Below are 17,788 nucleotides of genomic sequence, written 5' to 3'. Positions count from 1 at the left end.
GTAGCCACCTCGGACCCAGACTGTCTCAACAAACCCTGTATAGAGTGGATAACCTCGGAGGTGGCATGGTGGGTGAATCGAATGATGGGGGATAGGAATGGGGGATAGGAATGGGAGTAACTGAATCATCTGCGGAGAGTACCGTAGACATGTGAAGCGACCCAATAAAGATATCCATATAGCGATCTCTGATGCTCATGACTCTGGTCTATGTCATTCAATTGAAACAGACGGCTTGAAAGTGCACTCACTACAGTAGACACCAGACACTAGACAGACACTACTGTAGATACTGTACTCCTAAAAAGGCAACTCCAAGAACTGAACACCTTCAATTTGCCCGACTGCACGGCACCAGATCCAAGCAAAACGTCATCTACAAGTTGAAAACACACCATAGCTCATATTCTTCCAGATCCGCTCCAAATCAGTAAAGACCTATCTACTAGAGTGCCCTCTCGAGTTCCGATATAGCCACGATATTCACAGAGCATCCACGACTAGTTTTTTTCATTTTCCGAACCAATAACCGCAGCACAAGAGTATCCCGTTTTCCCATCGTTTATCAATCTATTCTGGGTTGACTGTCCACTGCAATTGTTGCATCTTTAGCATCTGCAAAAAGCCATTTGGACTACTACATCAGTACTTGGAGCATGATGAGCAACTACAAGCACATCTTTCCTACAACTACTCGCCCATCGTTTGCCCATTGTTATGGACCACGACACAGGATCGATCTCGGACTCCTGATTCGTTTGCCATTCTCACCAGCCGTATACCCATCGTTTATCAATCTATTCTGCCATATACCTTCTATATAACGTTAGTCTCCGCCGTTTAACCTGTACATGATGACACCGCCAGGTCGAGCTTTAAGCACAGGTGTCGCCCAACCAATTATTCCTCCTTGTGAAACTGTTGAGCAGCCTTGTACTTTTTGAGAATGTCCTTCTCATGCTGGGTTAGGCTGGTGACGCTCTTTTCCGGCACAGCCTTCAACACCAGACAGTCTTCGTCCGGGTTGGGCATGCACTCGTCCTCGGAGTCCTCGGTCGAGTTCTTAATCTCTTGCTTGCGCTCATCGGCCTCCAGCTCGTGCCACGTCTCCATCTTGTTGAGCAACTCAAACTTGTGGGTGTGTTCGGGGCGCTTCATTATGATGAACTCGCAGTGGCGCAGGTTGCGCAGCGACTCAAACTTCTCGTACGTCCACCGGTACCACTTCATGAGAAACACCCGGATCCAGATGCCGTGTGCCACCAGCACCAGCACACTGGGGAACTTGTCGCTGTTGAACTGGCGGAATAATGTCTCGTTGAACCCAGCACATCGGTCATACACGTCGGCAGCAGACTCGCCGTTGGGGATTCGGTAGAAGAAGTGACCGTACTGGGACCGGTCGTTCCAGATTTTGTTCATCTCCGACGCCGACGCCTGGAAGTTTCCGAAGTCCTGCTCTCGCAACCGCGGCTCTTCATGCACCTTGTAGCTGATGTTCTTTTCCTCGATGCCCTCACATATCAGCTGGGTGGTCTGTCGGGTCCGTTGGTACGGCGATGTGTAGAAGAGAAGGGTATCGTCCTTATTGACCATGTCCGCGAGGCGTTTGCCGGCGTCCCGGGCCTGCTCCTCGCCGTTGGCGGTCAGCTTGATCCGGTGGTTGGATGTGTGTCTGTTGACGGACTTGTCGCAATTGCCTTCCGACTCTCCATGTCGAATGAGGATGATAAGCTGGGTTAGAATATGGAGCGAAAGGTGCCGGGACAGTCATAGATAAGTGATGCGGTGATGTGTTGACGCGGTGACAAGTCACGTTCGTGGACAGTGGATCAAGTCGACAGAGTGCCATACAGATGACCAGAGTAGATCAAATCAGAGTATAACATGGCCAGAACTATCGCTCCTTATGGCACAGGTGGTCGGAACAATCGTTTCTTGTCACATAAAACCAGAACAGTCGTCTGTTGTGACACAGATGGCCAGAATAATCGTTTCTTGTCTCAAACGACCAGAACAACAGTTTTGTCAGATCAAGAGGATAATATAGACGATAGTAATGACAACACGATGAGTTTCCATCACCATCAAAGCATTTAGGTCACCTCACCGCGGTGTCCACAACCTCACACCATCTGCCTGCATGTGACGATGACTTATGCATCATCCCGAGCACCTCGGTAATAGGACCCAAACAGAGGTTTTCCGGTAGGCAGAACAAGAGACGTCGAGAATCTGCATCTGTCAACACCCGATCTGCCGTCCAATTAGTTCGGTTGGCCGACACCATGTCGTGTTGGACAGTTGTGCCAACGATTCAGGCGTTACCGAGGTCAATGAGTAATGGCAGTAATGACAGCAATGTAGTGACAGTAGATGGACAGAAACGATCGCGATCGATTCCCAACAACTGCGAACAAACACAGAAGTGATCGCACTCAGTGTCGCCCGCAAATCGTCGCAAAAGTTCGACAACAATAAGCCGCTTCTCATTGGTGCATCATCTCACTGGCGTCTCCACCACATCCAGATCGCAACGTCCTGATCACAAAGTCGCCGCAACTCGGCCAAAAACGTCGCAACACGACCGCCGCAACCCCGCAGCGCTCCTAGCTCGATTCTGCTTCGGTTGATACTATCGCCGATAGAATGGGAGCGACTTTGGACCACAAAAACCGACTTGATCTGAAATGGGTCATCACTCACTGGCGTTCCTAGCCTGTCCTCTGAAGCCGTCCCGAACCGTTCCAAGGAGCCCCGAGCCATCCCGAAACACCTCTTTGCCGGCCTCCTAGCCCATACTCACTCTCGGTCGACCCATGATAATGACTAGTGCAACTTTGATTTGGCGGCAGATGTGTCTTAAGGTCAGATCGGGTTATCGCGACTTACCCGGCCGTGGGAGGGAGGTCAAGGTTACCGCGACCGGGAAAAGGGAAATAAAATGAATAAAAAATGATAAAAAATAAATCAAATCAAATCAAATCAAATAAAAGGTGGGAAAAAAGTGAAAAAAAAGTGGAAACAAAGTGGAAAAATTCAACCATTTTTTCTCCAACTCCTAACCACCTCCTATGCCTCTCAATACCTCCTGTCAACTCCAAAAACACAAACCAAGAGTCTCAAAAAACCACGGACCAAAGGACAAAACTCACAAATCAACCACAAAAGAACCACAAAACAGGTGAATGGCGGACAAGTGGAACGAGAAAACGACGAAAAAAGGAACCGAGGAAACCACCACCTTTTATAAACATTGGAACACAAACACAAAGCCAAAAAAAATTCTCTAATTCCAAATTGCACGATAATCAATTACAATTACACGATGATTAGTGCCATACCAAAACCCTCATTTCTCGGTCAAAAAAGACAAAAAAACAATGGGAAAAAACAGAACTAGCCATATGTAGTCACGTGATCAAGTATTACCCAGCTAAAATGATAAAATCACAACAAACGCGACGCACAAAAACAAGTCACCAAACAACCAGTCTTGGACGAACTTACTTCATTCGCACAAGGTCGGTTGGTTGGTAAATGACTCATTTGAGTCATCCGTTCAAAACTCTAATGGGAAACCGAGAAACTCAATTCCCCATCGGATTTACCCTAACCCAGCGGTGATCGTAAAAACCGGTCCCTAACCCGGGCTGCTTTCTGTGGAGAGAAGCGGCTCAATCTTTGCAGAAACACCAATGGGCTACCCTAACCTTAATGTCCTAATCGGGATACCCTAACCTCAATATCCCAATACAAAACCCCCAACCCTACCCAAACCCGCCTTTTTTGCACGTGCATACCCGGGTCTGGTTATTCTCGTTTAGCTCGTCTGCAACTATGTGACATACGAGAGGGAGGAAGGGGGCGGTAATTGGGGGGATTGTTGATTCAGGCTCATGTGACTCAATAATTGGGCGGGTTTTGCGCTCCTTTTCGGTAATATGACCCAATAGGACAAAAAAATTCCCCCTCCTCCGCCTTTGCATCACGTGATCACCGTGACCTTCCACCCGGTTCCAAATCAGCTGTGCAATTAAAGTTGTGTGGAGAATTAGATCAACGTGTCCTGAACTTGTTGGGGTGTTGGAGAAGGCTGCTTGTGATGTTCTTTCTGCAATTTTTTCGTACAAAAGGATTCAATTCAGTGTCAGGAGTCGATTCCAATTTCCGGAATTCCAATTGGAGCATTTCTCGTCGATTTTGGGCCGGCTTCGCTGCTCCTCCACGTGGGTTACCCGGTCTGAAACTTTTTCAAACCTACTAAAATCCCAAAGATTATATATAGACAGCTGGGGCTCTCTTTTTCTTTGATTTTTTTCCTTTTTGATCTTTAGGAATTTTCCCAACAAACCCCCACTTTACAACCCCCCCGAAAATGTCCGCCCCCCCCCCCAACTACAAGGTTGCCGATATCGGTCTTGCTGCTTTTGGTCGAAAGGAGATCGAGCTCGCCGAGAACGAAATGCCCGGTCTGATGCAGACTCGAGAGAAGTATGCTGCTGTCCAGCCTCTTAAGGGCGCCCGAATCGCCGGATGTCTGCACATGACCATTCAGACCGCCGTTCTGATTGAGACTCTGGTTGCTCTTGGAGCCGAGGTGACCTGGTCTTCCTGCAACATTTTCTCCACCCAGGACCATGCCGCTGCCGCCATTGCCGCCGCCGGCGTTCCCGTCTTTGCCTGGAAGGGCGAGACCGAGGAGGAGTACAACTGGTGCATTGAGCAGCAGCTCAAGGCCTTCAAGGACGGCAAGAAGCTCAACATGATTCTTGACGACGGTGGAGATCTGACCACTCTGGTTCACGAGAAGTACCCCGAGCAGCTCGATGACTGTTTCGGTCTGTCCGAGGAGACCACCACCGGTGTCCACCATCTCTACCGAATGATGAAGGAGGGCAAGCTCAAGGTCCCCGCCATCAACGTCAACGACTCTGTCACCAAGTCCAAGTTTGATAACCTGTACGGATGCCGAGAGTCTCTGATCGACGGTATCAAGCGAGCCACCGATGTTATGATTGCCGGTAAGACCGCTGTTGTCGCCGGATTCGGAGATGTCGGAAAGGGCTGCGCCCAGGCTCTTCAGTCTTTCGGTGCCCGAGTCATTGTTACCGAGATTGACCCCATCAACGCCCTCCAGGCCTCTGTTTCTGGCTACCAGGTTCTCCCCATGGAGGAGGCCTGCAAGGTCGGTCAGATCTTCGTCACCACCACCGGTTGCCGAGACATTATCACTGGCGAGCACTTCTCCCAGATGCCTAACGACGCCATTGTGTGCAACATTGGTCATTTCGATATCGAGATTGACGTTGCCTGGCTCAAGGCCAACGCCAAGAACGTGGTCAACATCAAGCCCCAGGTCGACCGATTTGAGATGCCCTCCGGCCGACACGTGATCCTCCTTGCTGAGGGCCGACTGGTCAACCTTGGCTGTGCCACCGGTCACTCCTCTTTCGTCATGTCCTGTTCTTTCACTAACCAGGTTCTGGCCCAGATTGCTCTGTTCAACGCCAAGAATGACGAGTTCCGAAAGAAGCACGTTGAGTTTGCCAAGTCCGGTCCCTTTGAGGTCGGCGTCCACGTGCTGCCCAAGATTCTCGACGAGGAGGTTGCCCGACTTCATCTCGACCACCTTGGCGTCAAGCTGTCCAAGCTGTCCGACGTTCAGGCCGAGTACCTGGGAATTGCCCAGGAGGGTCCCTACAAGGCCGACATTTACCGATACTAAGCGCTTAACCGCTAGTGTCTGCTTCTAAGCCCGCTTTAAGCATCAACTGCATCTGGCTAGTGCCAGCTTAATTATTTATTAAGAGTATATAGTCCCTCAACGGGTTAGTAATTGATGATATCATCGACAGACCAATCGAGCGTTGCGAGATTGGGCAGAGTACCTGAGACAGAGCAAGTCGCAATTGAGAATAAAAAGACATCTGCCCTCAGTTGAACGTAGACCTGAACACTGCAATGTAGTTCAACTCACTCGTTTAAAGACTGGATGATATAACTGCACATCGTCGGTAAAACCAAATCTCACAAGGTACGTGCGATACAATGATCTCCTCAACACTCATAGGAGACAACCAGAATAGAGAATAGACCTGGCCAAGACTCGCCTCATGAGTACTTCACGTGACGGATATTTACCACGTGACATTTACACATGAGGACATGTCATTTCTGGATATTGCTGGCAAATCGATTGACAATTGCGCATCTCTAGATCATCCAAAAGTTGTTCCCCCTCCCCCACCGTGCGGCTCGGAAACTCGGGTGGGGGCACGTGGGGGACATGTTTTCGGGACATGCTTTCGTTACAACATACGCCACGGTTATGATAGAGCCTTTAAACTACTACCATTCGATTTCTCCTGATCTTCCGAGTATAATGGTACTATATATATGTAAATAAGTTGACCATGTGTGATTCTGTGTGTGACTTTTACTGAGGCTATCTGGTGAGTTGTGTGTCCATAATTGAGAGTAGTTATAGCAGTAGAGCCCAAATGACTTGGTTTAGTTCACCATAGTCTTGTCAAGTCTTCCTAGATGAGGTTCAGGACGGCGTAACACTCGCTAGATTGTATTCCTGGTCGCTGTCAAGGGTCTTCGTCGATCGCAGAGGTGCAAAACAAGAGTGGAGTGGAGTGGAGTGGAGTGGAGTCAAGTCGGTCGAGTTATGAGAGTAGAGAGTCAGAAATTACAAGAATATTGATTATGGCATTTCACAAAACGCCTGTTTCACTCCCCTGCTTCTTTCCCTTGCTTCTATCCCTTGCTTCACTCATGGTCCCATTTGATGATGGGGTGGTACCAACTGCTGTAGCTAAACCACCTCAGAATACAATAAAAACTTGGAAATATTACTCAATTACTTACCAGCTACGAAATAATCAACTTGATCAATTCGTTTTCCACAATTGAGGAACATTCGAGCAGTTCTGAAGTAAATCAAGAGACAACTGGCGGACGAGACAACTGACATAAATCGAGACAACTGACATAAATCGAGACAACTAACGGAAATCACGAGAAGAATCCGGAGGACTAACAATACTGCCAATCTGTGCTTCTATAACTACCATGTGACATCATATTGGATTGTTCTGTCATAATTGTAATAGGAGTAGTATGTTTTATTGTATCATACTCATGCAGTATACAAACTAGAAATATGAATACTTCACCATCGTATTAATTACATCGATGCGATCATTTTGGTATCAAATATCTCTCATTTATATGTTTCTGCGCTTTCTGGGACTGCTGTGAAGTGGGAAATCACCAGTTGAGTGGTATTGTGTCATACGCACCCCCTAGACATTATAAAAAACCCAGCGACTCGATCATTTACCGGTACCGATAGTATATATTTTCCTCTAAATATCATTAAATCTTAGAGACCAATCATCTTTGGTTGCTTTTGACCAATCTCTCCTCCTCCTTATCGCAGAAGTGCTCGTTACGGATATCAGAGACGATATAGAGATACTACGAGCTCATCAGGTTGTTTGAGTGGCTACAGAGTGAGATTTAATACTTGATTAGAGCTCAATTTATTCCGTTTGCGTCTACTTGTCCTACTTTAGGGTACAGTACATCCGATTTGATCTGCAGAATCTCCAGGAGATTATTTCACTAATAACCGGCTGTGGGCATACTCAATAGCCCGCTCTGAGCTTACCCAGTCTGGCCACCTCCTTGACAGGCACCCAGCCGGTTCGGAACTCGTACTCCTGGCCCTCCCGGGTCAGAAACGCAGACTCCAGAGTGTCTTTATGTAGACCCGGAGGGAACCCGAGTTTGGTGTTTGCTGGGTGGTAGTGGTCACATCGATAATGGGTGGGGTGGTAGTTCGGGTGGACAAAATGATGGGGTTTAGAGGCGGTTTGGATACTGTCCAGCTCCTCATCAAAGTTGTCTAGATCAATACCAATCCACGCCTTTTTGCAATTGGCGCCCCAAAGGCCATGCTCCACGGCGTTGGCGAGAGGATAGCCCGACCGGAGGTACTTGTGGGCAACCTGAAACGGAAAAGAGAGATTCTTGTAGCTGTCTCCGGTGGATTGGAATACCGAGGGGACCACCAATTGGACGTTTCGGGACAGTCGGGAGCTGACCAGCTTCTGGTTGGACGTGATCGAGTACTTTCTGTCAGTATCACGGTCAACAATCACCACGGTGGTGTCTTTGGAGAAGCTGAAATGAGTCTCCAGAAAAAGCCCGACCTCTTCATCGTTAGCCACATATGAAACGGGAAGAAGATTGGCGGAGGCGGAAAAGCACACTGCCAGCGACTTGTTTTTGTGCTCAAGCACCCGGAAGTGGAAGATGTTTTTTCGGGCGTATCTCAGTCGGGTCATCGTGGTGTGCTTGTGGTGTAGTGAGTGGGTTAACTGATGATGGAAAGATCTGGGGAGAAGTCGACCCATATATATATATATATATATATATATATATATCTTTCGACGGTCTTGTCAGGCCATTTTTCATCCACACTTGCGTCTCTTCACACATATTCGTCCGCGGGCATTTTGGGGCTGAAACAGATGAGAGACCAGACAAGAAACGAAAGACCAGAGATCAGACAGAATCATTATATAGGGGTAAAAACACGACGACGACATTTCGGCTGTTTTTGGCCACAAGTTGTGTTTACTGGTTGAATTCGATTTGCGGTGAGCATCCAGCTGTTCCAACATTTCCTGTTGTATTTATATATATATATTTTTTTATTTATTTATTTATTTATTTATTTATTTTATTTATTTATTTATTTATTGATTTTATATATATTTGTTCTTATGTTTTATTCTATTTATTTATTTTATTTTATTTTTTTTTTATTCTCTTTATATTTTATTTCAGCCCCAAATTCCAAACTTCGTGACAGCCCCAAAAGTCCAAATACATCACTGACACAGCTGTGGCAGAAATGAAATAACCCACAATGAAATGCTGTCGGAGCCAACAAGACGAATTTGTGGCAAAATAGTCCCACAATGACGCCACATTGATGTTCGGCCCCATCTGCCAAAAGTACCAAGTACCTACGATCATTCGATACTCGTTTCCCGAGTCGAATAGACGATCACGATTGCAGTCGCTCCGAAATCGCCTCTGGAGTAGCTCAAATTGTGCTCGGTTCGGTAACTGGAGTTCTTGGTGGTCCTGTGTCTCAATTAGACCCGTTCAATGGACCTGGTCACTTGGTCTACGGTCTCCACTTACGTGACGATCTGAAGCTCACCCTCTGGCCACCATTCAGCCCAAGTTGACACTCAGATTTCCCGAAAACCTTTCTGACACTTCAAGTCGACATTTCAGAAGTCATGATTCTGTTTTGAATCTCCATCGTTACCTCAAGTCATTCCAATTCCCATTGCCAGGCAGTACTGCGAGTACGTCTCAAGCCCCGAATGATGTGGATCTTCCCTCGAGCGAGGTACTCTTGCTGAGCGAAAGTGGTCCGGTGAACCCCCGAGAGCAATGCTCCAGAATATGAGCGAGCCAACCAAGACAATGAGGGTCAGCCCCCGAATCACCGAGCCCGACAAGCAGAACAACGTCGAGTCACTGGAGCCTGTACCTACAGACCCAGGCCAAGAACTGTCGGCATTTCCCCTCAGTCCTTCGAGAACGGGGACAAGAGTGAGTTCAAGCCAGTACGTGTAGCATTGACTCACCAAGGAATTCAGGCTAAGGTCGACGACCAGTTCGAGCCTGCTAACGAGGCCCGAGAACGACCTCTGTCTGACCTGATAACGGATCTGCTGAATCGATTGGACATTTCGTGCAACTGTGGCGGTTCGTACTCTATCGTTGAGACGAGCAAGCAGTTTTGTGGGGCCAGAAGCCCCCAGGAACGTCTCACAGCTCTGCTAACATGGTTTTCGCTAACCTGGAACAGAGTCATTATTCTATTCGACAAATATCAGTGCTGCTACCTGCGACACAGCACTTGTGAATTGGTCTATCCCTTTCAGATCACCAGCGTTGTTCCGTGGCTATTTCAGACCGGCTTCGTTAGTAATATCAACAAAACGTCAACTAACAATTTCAACCAATCAACAAAACACCAACTAACAATTCCAGCCTATCAACAAAACACCAACCAACAATGTCGCTCAGTCAATTAAACGATATCCACCTGCTCAAAACACACGCGGGATCCAGCCAGAGAGTTCACTTGACGTTCCCTTGCCACATTATGACCCTCGCCACATTATAATTCAGAGGGCTCCGACTATCCGGAAATTACCCCTTGGCTCATGATCGGTAGTACCATTCCAAATTGGCCGACTGTAAATCAGGAGGAGGACAGGAATTTAGTGGAGTAGGGAAGCATTTAGGAGCTGAGATGGTTCCGGGTTGAAGCTGTGTTTTCAACGATTTTCCATATTTCATTTCATATTTTATTTCATTTATGATTTTATTTCATTTCATTTATGATTTAAATACCGGAATAAATACCGAAAAAACGATTGTAGCAATGAAGATTCAATGTGGCTTATCAACGACATTTGGCCCAGAAAATGAACACTGTTATATCATTCTGATGAGACAAGTAGGGGGCCACTCAAGTGTTGCAAATATATTGCTACTTGTCGTCAGCCCGGGTTTTTTGTAGACATTTGAGGCCATTGTAGTACTCCCAGAGCTGAGAAAATTCGTTCATCATGATCCTCACGATTAGAGGATCATTTCTATACCATTTTTATAGCACCATCATTACCAATATTACTCTCAGGTCGAGTCTATTGTTAGTCCCTTCTGTATAATGTGAACATTTGTAGACCATATGCTCTGTTTGTAACATAAATAGTTGAAAAATAGTACCATTCGAATCGCACAGCTCCGGTGATCACAATGATACCACAAAATCGTCACTTTTTCCCGTGAATCCGTCCATTATCTCTCATGTCCCGAAATGTGCTCGAATCTAGTCTGCTATGGCAGTTTCACAATCATTATCTACCGCCAAGAGTCGATATTGGAAATACTTCAAGACAAAAAACACAGATGCACAACTCGGACTATCCCTCTTCTTCCTTCTAATCACATTTGCTCCTTTCTTTCTCCTTTCCACGCCCCTTAGTAATCACCTCCACAAGGTTTAGCTATCTCGCATATTAGTTAGATAGTCAACTATCAGTGTCGCTTGACTTGCCACCTACGCCCCACACCATGACCGACGCCAAACCGCACAATCCCAAGTGGATCCCCGAGTACCTGCTGGAAACGGCCTTTTCCGAGCGCTACGGTTACACGGAGGACGACGTGGCCCAGGCAGCGTCTGTTTCCGGTGACCTGTCCTTTTTGCGAGGCTGGAACGGACCCCACAAGACCAGAAACACAAGCACAAACACAAGCACAAGCACAAGCAACGGCAACGCGGGTAACGCGGACAACGCGGACAACGGAGGAGCTAAAGCCACAGACACCTCTTGTCCAGCCCCAGTCTCGTCGGCCAACATGCTGGAACTGCATCAGCAACAGGACCACAAGCCCATCTCTCTGCCCAAATTGCCGACCATGTGGATCCCGGCGGTGGACTCCATCAACTGCATCCGAGACGAGCTGGAAATCGACACAGAAACGGGCGACGACGACGGCAAGGACGAAAACGTGGTGTACAAGTCGGACGCCCCTATCCCCCGAGGCTGTGGCGTCTACTACTACGAGGTGGAGATTCTGTCGGCCTCCAAAGACTCGGCCGTGTGCATGGGTTTCTGCAAGACGAGTGCGCCGCTGACCAAACCGCCGGGCTTCGAAACCGAGTCCTGGGGCTACCATTCCGACTACGGCAACGTCATGTGTTGCCAGGGCACCTCCAAGGACTATGGGCCGTCTTTCAACCAGCCAGGCGACGTGGTGGGCTGCTGCATCAACTTCAAGAAGCGCGAGGCCTTCTTCACAAAGAATGGCATGCCGCTGACCAAGGCGTTTTCGGATCTCCCCTCAGACCCCCTCTACCCCGCCATTGGCGTCAAGAAGAAGTCCACCAACTCGCCCGGCGCACGCATCAAGGCCAACTTTGGGGGATCGGGTCCGTTTGTGTTTGACATCAAGCAGTACGTGCTCAAACAGAAACACGAGACGCAGAAACGCATCGAGTCCAGCACAAAGGTGCCTGCCCATGCGGCTCGAAACGCATTCCAGGAAAAACAGCTCGCCCAGGGAAACCTCAACCCGCTCATCAACAACCTAGTCATGTCGTACCTGACGCATGTGGGCTACGTGGACACGGCTGAGGCTCTGTACCGCGATGTGTGCAGAGACCAGGATATGCAAGACGAAGGGACCGGTGGAGGCGATGTGAGTATGGAGCCTCCTTCCGATGAGGGACTCAAGTCGCTAGCGTCATACCTTTCTCCAGACATTACCATCAGGCACCAGATCCGCGGTCTGATTCTGTCGGGCGACATTGACGGCGCCATGGCTCTGGTGGAGGAGCATTACCCGACCGTGTTTGAGTCTCAGGATATGGTGCTGTTCCAACTCAAGTGCCGTAAGTTTGTGGAGCTGCTGCAGGCCAACGAGGTGATTGAGGCTGTGGAGTATGGCCGGGAACTCAAGATGGAGTACGCCAACGACCCCCGCCCACAGGTGCAGGATTTGTTGCGTCACGCCTTTTCGCTGATTGCCTACGATTCCGATCAGGTGAACGAGGAGCTCGACACAGTCAAGTCACGGGAGGAGCTATGGGAGCAGCTGTCGTCGGCCATTCTGGTTGCCCATGGACGGTCGCCCGTGGCGCCTCTCAAGCGCATTGTTCAGCATACGCGGCAGATGATCAAGGTGTTGGGGGAGAGTGGAAATGACACTGCGAGTTTCTTGAACGTGACGAGGGATTTTATGTAGCGACGATGATGTCGTGGAGGGCGGGGATGGAGGGCCTTGAACTGTCTTGCTACAAGGTGGGGTGGTTTCCCGGAAGTGTCTCACCCAGTCACTGGAACCATGGTACGTTTCGTTTCCGAACTCGCAGCAGGTGATTGTGGAGGAGCATTTTTATACGTAATGATTAATGTGGTTTGCTTGTGGCTGGAGAAAACAGCCATGAGGTAGGATGAAATTGTGGTCAAGCCGCTAGGCAACATTTCAGAGATAAAGGGCACGTGGATGACGATGCTACTCCTGGTAAACTCGACAGGTTCTTCTGCTGGCTACTTGTAGAACAGAAGATCAGAACCAGAACTGGCAGTATCGACTTGGTGAGCAACGGGTTGATCTCTCGACTTACTAATCAATCAGAGTGGTCCGTGGCTGTATATCCATCATATTGTTCTCCGATATCGTCAAGTTGCCCGCAACGGTATCTTCTAGTGGAGGACCTACACTTACTTTCTATAGTCGTGTTGAACAAGGAAAATGTATCTGATGGTTGTTTGGGCTACGCGATTCATCCTTGAGCATCCACCAGTTGGTTGAGGTTCGCTTGTTGGAGATTTTGCCTCTATGTCAATGTAATGAACTGTCTATAGTTGTATAGTTGTAGTTGTAGTTTTAGACATGCGTGCCAATTGGGCTCTGTGGTGTCAGGGGGCCCTTCTCACTGCTGTCCAGCCAGTTAGTTGGCCTCCTCGCACACCTTCTTCACCTTGGGGTAGATGTAGTCCGATAGCTGGGGGGGTCCGTCGGGAGTGATGATTCTGTACTGGAAGTTCTCCTCATAGGTGTCAGGGTTGATCTTGCCCTCGTAATCCACCACAATCATGCCCATGGTGTCCTGGACGTCGGGAACTCGAGCCTGCATGGGGGGGTTTCTGTTGTCAAACACGGGGATGTAAAGGGTTCCGCCGGGGGCAGAGCCCTTCTTTTGCTTCTGGGGAGGCAAAATAGAAAAGACCTGGCCCGCAGCAAAGTCCTTGACCTGGGGGTCCTTGTAGGCGTCCTTTTTGAGCACCTCGTTGAGCACCTTGAGGAAGTCGGAGTTGCCTTTGTCGAACACTCGGGGGTCGCAGTACAGGTTAGAGAGACAATCGGCGTCGGTGACGGAGTCCTGGCCGTACAGGGTCTGGAACTCCTTGAGCGAGTAGATTCGGGTCTCCTTGTGGGTGTGATCTTCATCGGCGTCCGGTCGATAGATGGTGTGTCTTAGAGGCGATTCTTTGGGGTCTAGAAGCGTCTTCTTGATGGGAGAGATGGACGTGGAGGCGCAAAAGACGGCCAGAGGGTCCGGGGAAAGCGACACGGTGGCGGTGATAGAGTCCACGTCTCGAAGATGCTTGAACTTTTGTCGGAACTTATCCGTGGTGTCTTTGTCGAGCAGATGGACGTGGTAGCGGGGGTTGGCGGTGCCCACGGTGATCTGGCGGATCTGGACCGACGGAAATCGGGCGGTTTTCAGCGATTGAAGCGTTCGGAACATGGTTGATGGACTTGTGTATGTGTTGAAGTTACTTGGATGGTGCTGATGATGAGTCGTCAATTGCTGTGCAGGAGTCTGCAGATTGCTTATGCGGGGAGATGGGCGAGATTTGGGGCGGTGATTGTGGAGGAATTGGGGGAAATTGCGGTTGGGGGAGGCTGTGGCGGTATTCTGGGAGGCGGTTTGAATCGATTTTTCCACTTTTTGCGTGGTTTCAAACACCGTGGCGGCTCTTAGAGACACTCTTGTAGCCTCATATTCATGTGATTTGTGGTGCCTGAGTGCTTGCGAGTTTAAATTATTGTGCAAAAAAGGCAGGACAGAAAAAAGTGATTTTGATCGGGGAACAGACGGAGATAAATGACAATCGAACCGGTATTTCGGTGTTTTATTTTGTCAGATTGGAGAGATGGGCCCGGGTTGGATATTGATGTTTGGTATTTGTGGATTGTCTTGTCTTGTCTTGGTTGCTGGTTCAGAGGGTATGTTTAAAAGAATTTAAAATAAAAATAAAAATAAAAACAAAAATAAAAATAAATTAAAATATAATATAAATAAAATAATAAAAAAAAAAATAAAAATATAAATATAAATATAAATATAAATATAAATATAAATATAAATATAAATATAAATTATAAATTATAAATAAATTATAAATTAATAAATAAACATAAATATAAATATAAATATATAAATGCCCTCTCTCCATGCTAGATTACATAAGCTCTCTCTGGGTGGTCAGTACCAATGGGGGTTTATTCAATTGTCATCCTACCACCAGTATTTGATATTCAAATCTGTCTAATTTAGTTAAGTATTCCTAACCTATAGTTAACATTTGGTTAGAAAGATAACATCCAAATGAGAGTCGGTTGAAACGTGTTCAGAAACATACAGACACTCATAGACGATAGTCGAGGGCTGTGTGACAATTTTCCGACCCATTTCAAGCTATATATCGACGGTTTTTGTCTCACAATGGCTTTGTCCAGAACTCGCCAAAAAAAACACGTGTTTCTGTATAAGACCACTATAAGAAGGACTGATATCGGCACATCCAAGTCCCTCAGCACTCCAAAACTAATCTCAATGGATTTCTTCACTCTTGGCGAGTTCAAAGATACCAACATCTCAACCACTTCCCATACAAAAATCCCCACCTCCGACTCTGTTCCTCCCACCTCTCAGCTCAGCTCAGTGCATAGCATCCACATTCAGACACTGCTCCAAAACCCGCCACGGAAATCGCATCGAGAATCCAAAACAACCATCGTATTTGTCCAATCCTCACAAACACACTCATCTCATCCATTCTCTTCACAGACAAAAACTCCCCCCATTTCACCTGCCCAACATGCCCCGATGCATCTTACTCTCAACTCTGAACCTTGTCAGACTCCTCGACACAACTAATGAAACATTTCACAACGCTCATTGTGGTGTTTGTGGCCATCAAGGCATACTTGGTAGCGCTTGCGCTCGTGGTCCCCCGGCAATATGACACCTCTTCGACCTTGCTGTTCCCCAACAACCGTTTTCTGTCGCGTTTGGTCATCTGGGACTCTGTGTTTTTTGTGTCCAGCGCAGAGCGATCCCATCTGTACGAACACGAATGGGCCTTCAGCTGGATGTGGTCCCGTGCTCTGGGACTCGCCGGATCACGTGACGCCATTGCCTACACGGCGATCGCCGTCTCGTCGCTGAGTCATCTTCTGGCGGCCCTCATGCTCAGAAAACTCACCGAGTCCGTTTTCCACAACAAGCGGTTTGCCGAAACCACCGCGCTCATGTACATCTTGTCGCCGGCGGGCATTTTTCTGGTGGCGGGATATACCGAGTCGTTGTTTGCGCTTCTGTCGTTCACAGGTTTGTACTTGAGACAGCGGGGCCAGTACCCGTTGGCAGGAGCAGTTTTGGGAGCGTCCTGCTTACTAAGAGGCAACGGTCTGCTGTGGGGAATCCCCTTTCTGTTTGATCTGGCCTCTGCCATCAAGCACAACCAGTTCAACAGGGGAGTTTCTGTTGTTATTGGCGGGTCTCTGGTTGGAGCGGTCTTTCTGTACACCCAGTACCTGCCCTGGTCCATCTTCTGTCCCGAGCGCGACGAATGGTGCAACTACTACATTCCTAGCATCTACGGCTATGTTCAGCAGCGGTACTGGAACGTTGGTTTCCTGAGATACTGGACGGCCAACAACATTCCCAACTTTCTGTTTGCCGCCCCAGTGCTCTATCTCATGTACCAGTCCATGTCGACCAACCCGTCGCTGGTTCCTTTCTACACGGTGCATGCCATCATGGGTTTGGCGTGTGTCTTCATGTGGCATGTTCAGATCATCACCCGTATCTCCACCTGTCTGCCGACCCTGTACTGGTACATGGCCAAGCTGGCTCAGGGGTACAATGGGCACTATGTGGTGCGCTACATTTTCGTCTGGATCACCTTTCAGGTGGTCATGTGGGGTGCTTATTTGCCGCCTGCGTAGGAACCTGAGGGTAGGGAAGGAGCGCAAGCGATGTTGCCGTCCCTGATAGCCAGCTGAGCGGCCGTCGTCATTGGGGAATGTGATTCTCGGCTGTCTACAGCAGCAGCATCATGGTCGGTCTATGCATGGATAGATCGACTGAGACATGGAAGGTATGGTTCAATGTCAAGGGTGGGCTTGGGACAGAAGCAGTGACAGATGGAAGTTACTGAGTCTGAGTCTGCGACGGAGGGGGGTGGTGAAGTCCGAGTCTGAGACGGTGGAGCCTTATCTTTGAGATTAGAAGGATGGACTAGAATAAAATAAGCAATCGACACTAGAGCATGACGAACTGGCGGCACGAGCACAAGGACACTACGCGTACAAGGACACTACGAGCACAAGTGTCGAGCTCGGACGCTACTAGTACAATTACCAGTACCGGCACTCGTACCGGTAGTCTCAGCACTAGCCTCTGTGGCGCACCTGAAACCTGAGTCAATCAATAACCACCAATAACCAATAACCACCATCCACCATCCACCAATAACTACTAACCACCTCCTGGAAGATCTCCGATCGTGCATCTTTTCTTTGTCGGGTGCTTCCGATATGAATGGGGGGCTGTCCTCGTATTGTATACGATGCAAGTACCGTACTGGTTGCACATTCCATTGGCAGATTGGACAACAGATCAGCAAGTCTGTTATAGGAAGTTTTCAGGGGTTAAAGGGGGTGCTAGCTCCCGTACATACATATCAGCGCTCTTGATAACGACACCAATCCGAGCATTGTTATCACCCGAACAAAGAGCGTACACCAACATGCCAACCCGATTATCTCTTTTCCCAATTCATTCTCGGTTCTTTCGCCGATATCTCGGTTTTCGCCCGTCTTTCTCGGGTTTTTTCCTTCTCTCGCTCTCTCTCGGTCTCGCTCAGTCATAACC

The 17,788-nt window shown here is 48.4% G+C and overlaps 8 protein-coding genes across 8 annotated transcripts; 4 read left to right on the top strand and 4 right to left on the bottom strand.

Moving 5' to 3' along the window:
- Positions 1-900: 900 nt before the first annotated feature.
- Positions 901-2,821, bottom strand: YALI1_F15533g (uncharacterized protein; the record flags this gene model as incomplete). The annotated part of the gene is made up of 2 exons (XM_505302.4): positions 901-1,734; positions 2,807-2,821. 2 exons carry the CDS (start codon positions 2,819-2,821, stop codon positions 901-903), a joined length of 849 nt encoding a protein of 282 aa, XP_505302.2.
- A 1,557-nt stretch (positions 2,822-4,378) lies between these two features.
- Positions 4,379-5,728, top strand: YALI1_F15517g (uncharacterized protein; the record flags this gene model as incomplete). The annotated part of the gene is made up of 1 exon (XM_505301.3): positions 4,379-5,728. The coding sequence occupies one exon, from the start codon at positions 4,379-4,381 to the stop codon at positions 5,726-5,728; it is 1,350 nt and encodes a 449-aa protein (XP_505301.2).
- Positions 5,729-7,658: 1,930 nt separating this feature from the next.
- YALI1_F15477g (uncharacterized protein) lies at positions 7,659-8,429 on the bottom strand (the record flags this gene model as incomplete). Its single annotated transcript, XM_505300.3, has 1 exon — positions 7,659-8,429. The coding sequence occupies one exon, from the start codon at positions 8,427-8,429 to the stop codon at positions 7,659-7,661; it is 771 nt and encodes a 256-aa protein (XP_505300.2).
- A 987-nt stretch (positions 8,430-9,416) lies between these two features.
- Positions 9,417-10,136, top strand: YALI1_F15466g (uncharacterized protein; the record flags this gene model as incomplete). The annotated part of the gene is made up of 2 exons (XM_068283336.1): positions 9,417-9,442; positions 9,485-10,136. 2 exons carry the CDS (start codon positions 9,417-9,419, stop codon positions 10,134-10,136), a joined length of 678 nt encoding a protein of 225 aa, XP_068139437.1.
- Positions 10,137-11,184: 1,048 nt separating this feature from the next.
- YALI1_F15449g (uncharacterized protein) lies at positions 11,185-12,861 on the top strand (the record flags this gene model as incomplete). The annotated part of the gene is made up of 1 exon (XM_505298.3): positions 11,185-12,861. The coding sequence occupies one exon, from the start codon at positions 11,185-11,187 to the stop codon at positions 12,859-12,861; it is 1,677 nt and encodes a 558-aa protein (XP_505298.3).
- A 709-nt stretch (positions 12,862-13,570) lies between these two features.
- YALI1_F15418g (uncharacterized protein) lies at positions 13,571-14,371 on the bottom strand (the record flags this gene model as incomplete). Its single annotated transcript, XM_505297.1, has 1 exon — positions 13,571-14,371. The coding sequence occupies one exon, from the start codon at positions 14,369-14,371 to the stop codon at positions 13,571-13,573; it is 801 nt and encodes a 266-aa protein (XP_505297.1).
- Positions 14,372-15,786: 1,415 nt separating this feature from the next.
- YALI1_F15403g (uncharacterized protein) lies at positions 15,787-16,860 on the top strand (the record flags this gene model as incomplete). Its single annotated transcript, XM_505296.3, has 1 exon — positions 15,787-16,860. The coding sequence occupies one exon, from the start codon at positions 15,787-15,789 to the stop codon at positions 16,858-16,860; it is 1,074 nt and encodes a 357-aa protein (XP_505296.3).
- Positions 16,861-16,979: 119 nt separating this feature from the next.
- YALI1_F15387g (uncharacterized protein) lies at positions 16,980-17,426 on the bottom strand (the record flags this gene model as incomplete). Its single annotated transcript, XM_068283335.1, has 2 exons — positions 16,980-17,191; positions 17,264-17,426. 2 exons carry the CDS (start codon positions 17,424-17,426, stop codon positions 16,980-16,982), a joined length of 375 nt encoding a protein of 124 aa, XP_068139436.1.
- Positions 17,427-17,788: the final 362 nt, after the last annotated feature.

This window comes from Yarrowia lipolytica, chromosome 1F, assembly GCF_001761485.1.
Source record: "Yarrowia lipolytica chromosome 1F, complete sequence".
NCBI classification, from domain to species: Eukaryota; Fungi; Ascomycota; class Dipodascomycetes; order Dipodascales; genus Yarrowia; species Yarrowia lipolytica.
The sequence above is the reverse complement of the archived record's forward strand: the minus strand, read 5'-3'. Positions and strand labels throughout refer to the sequence as shown.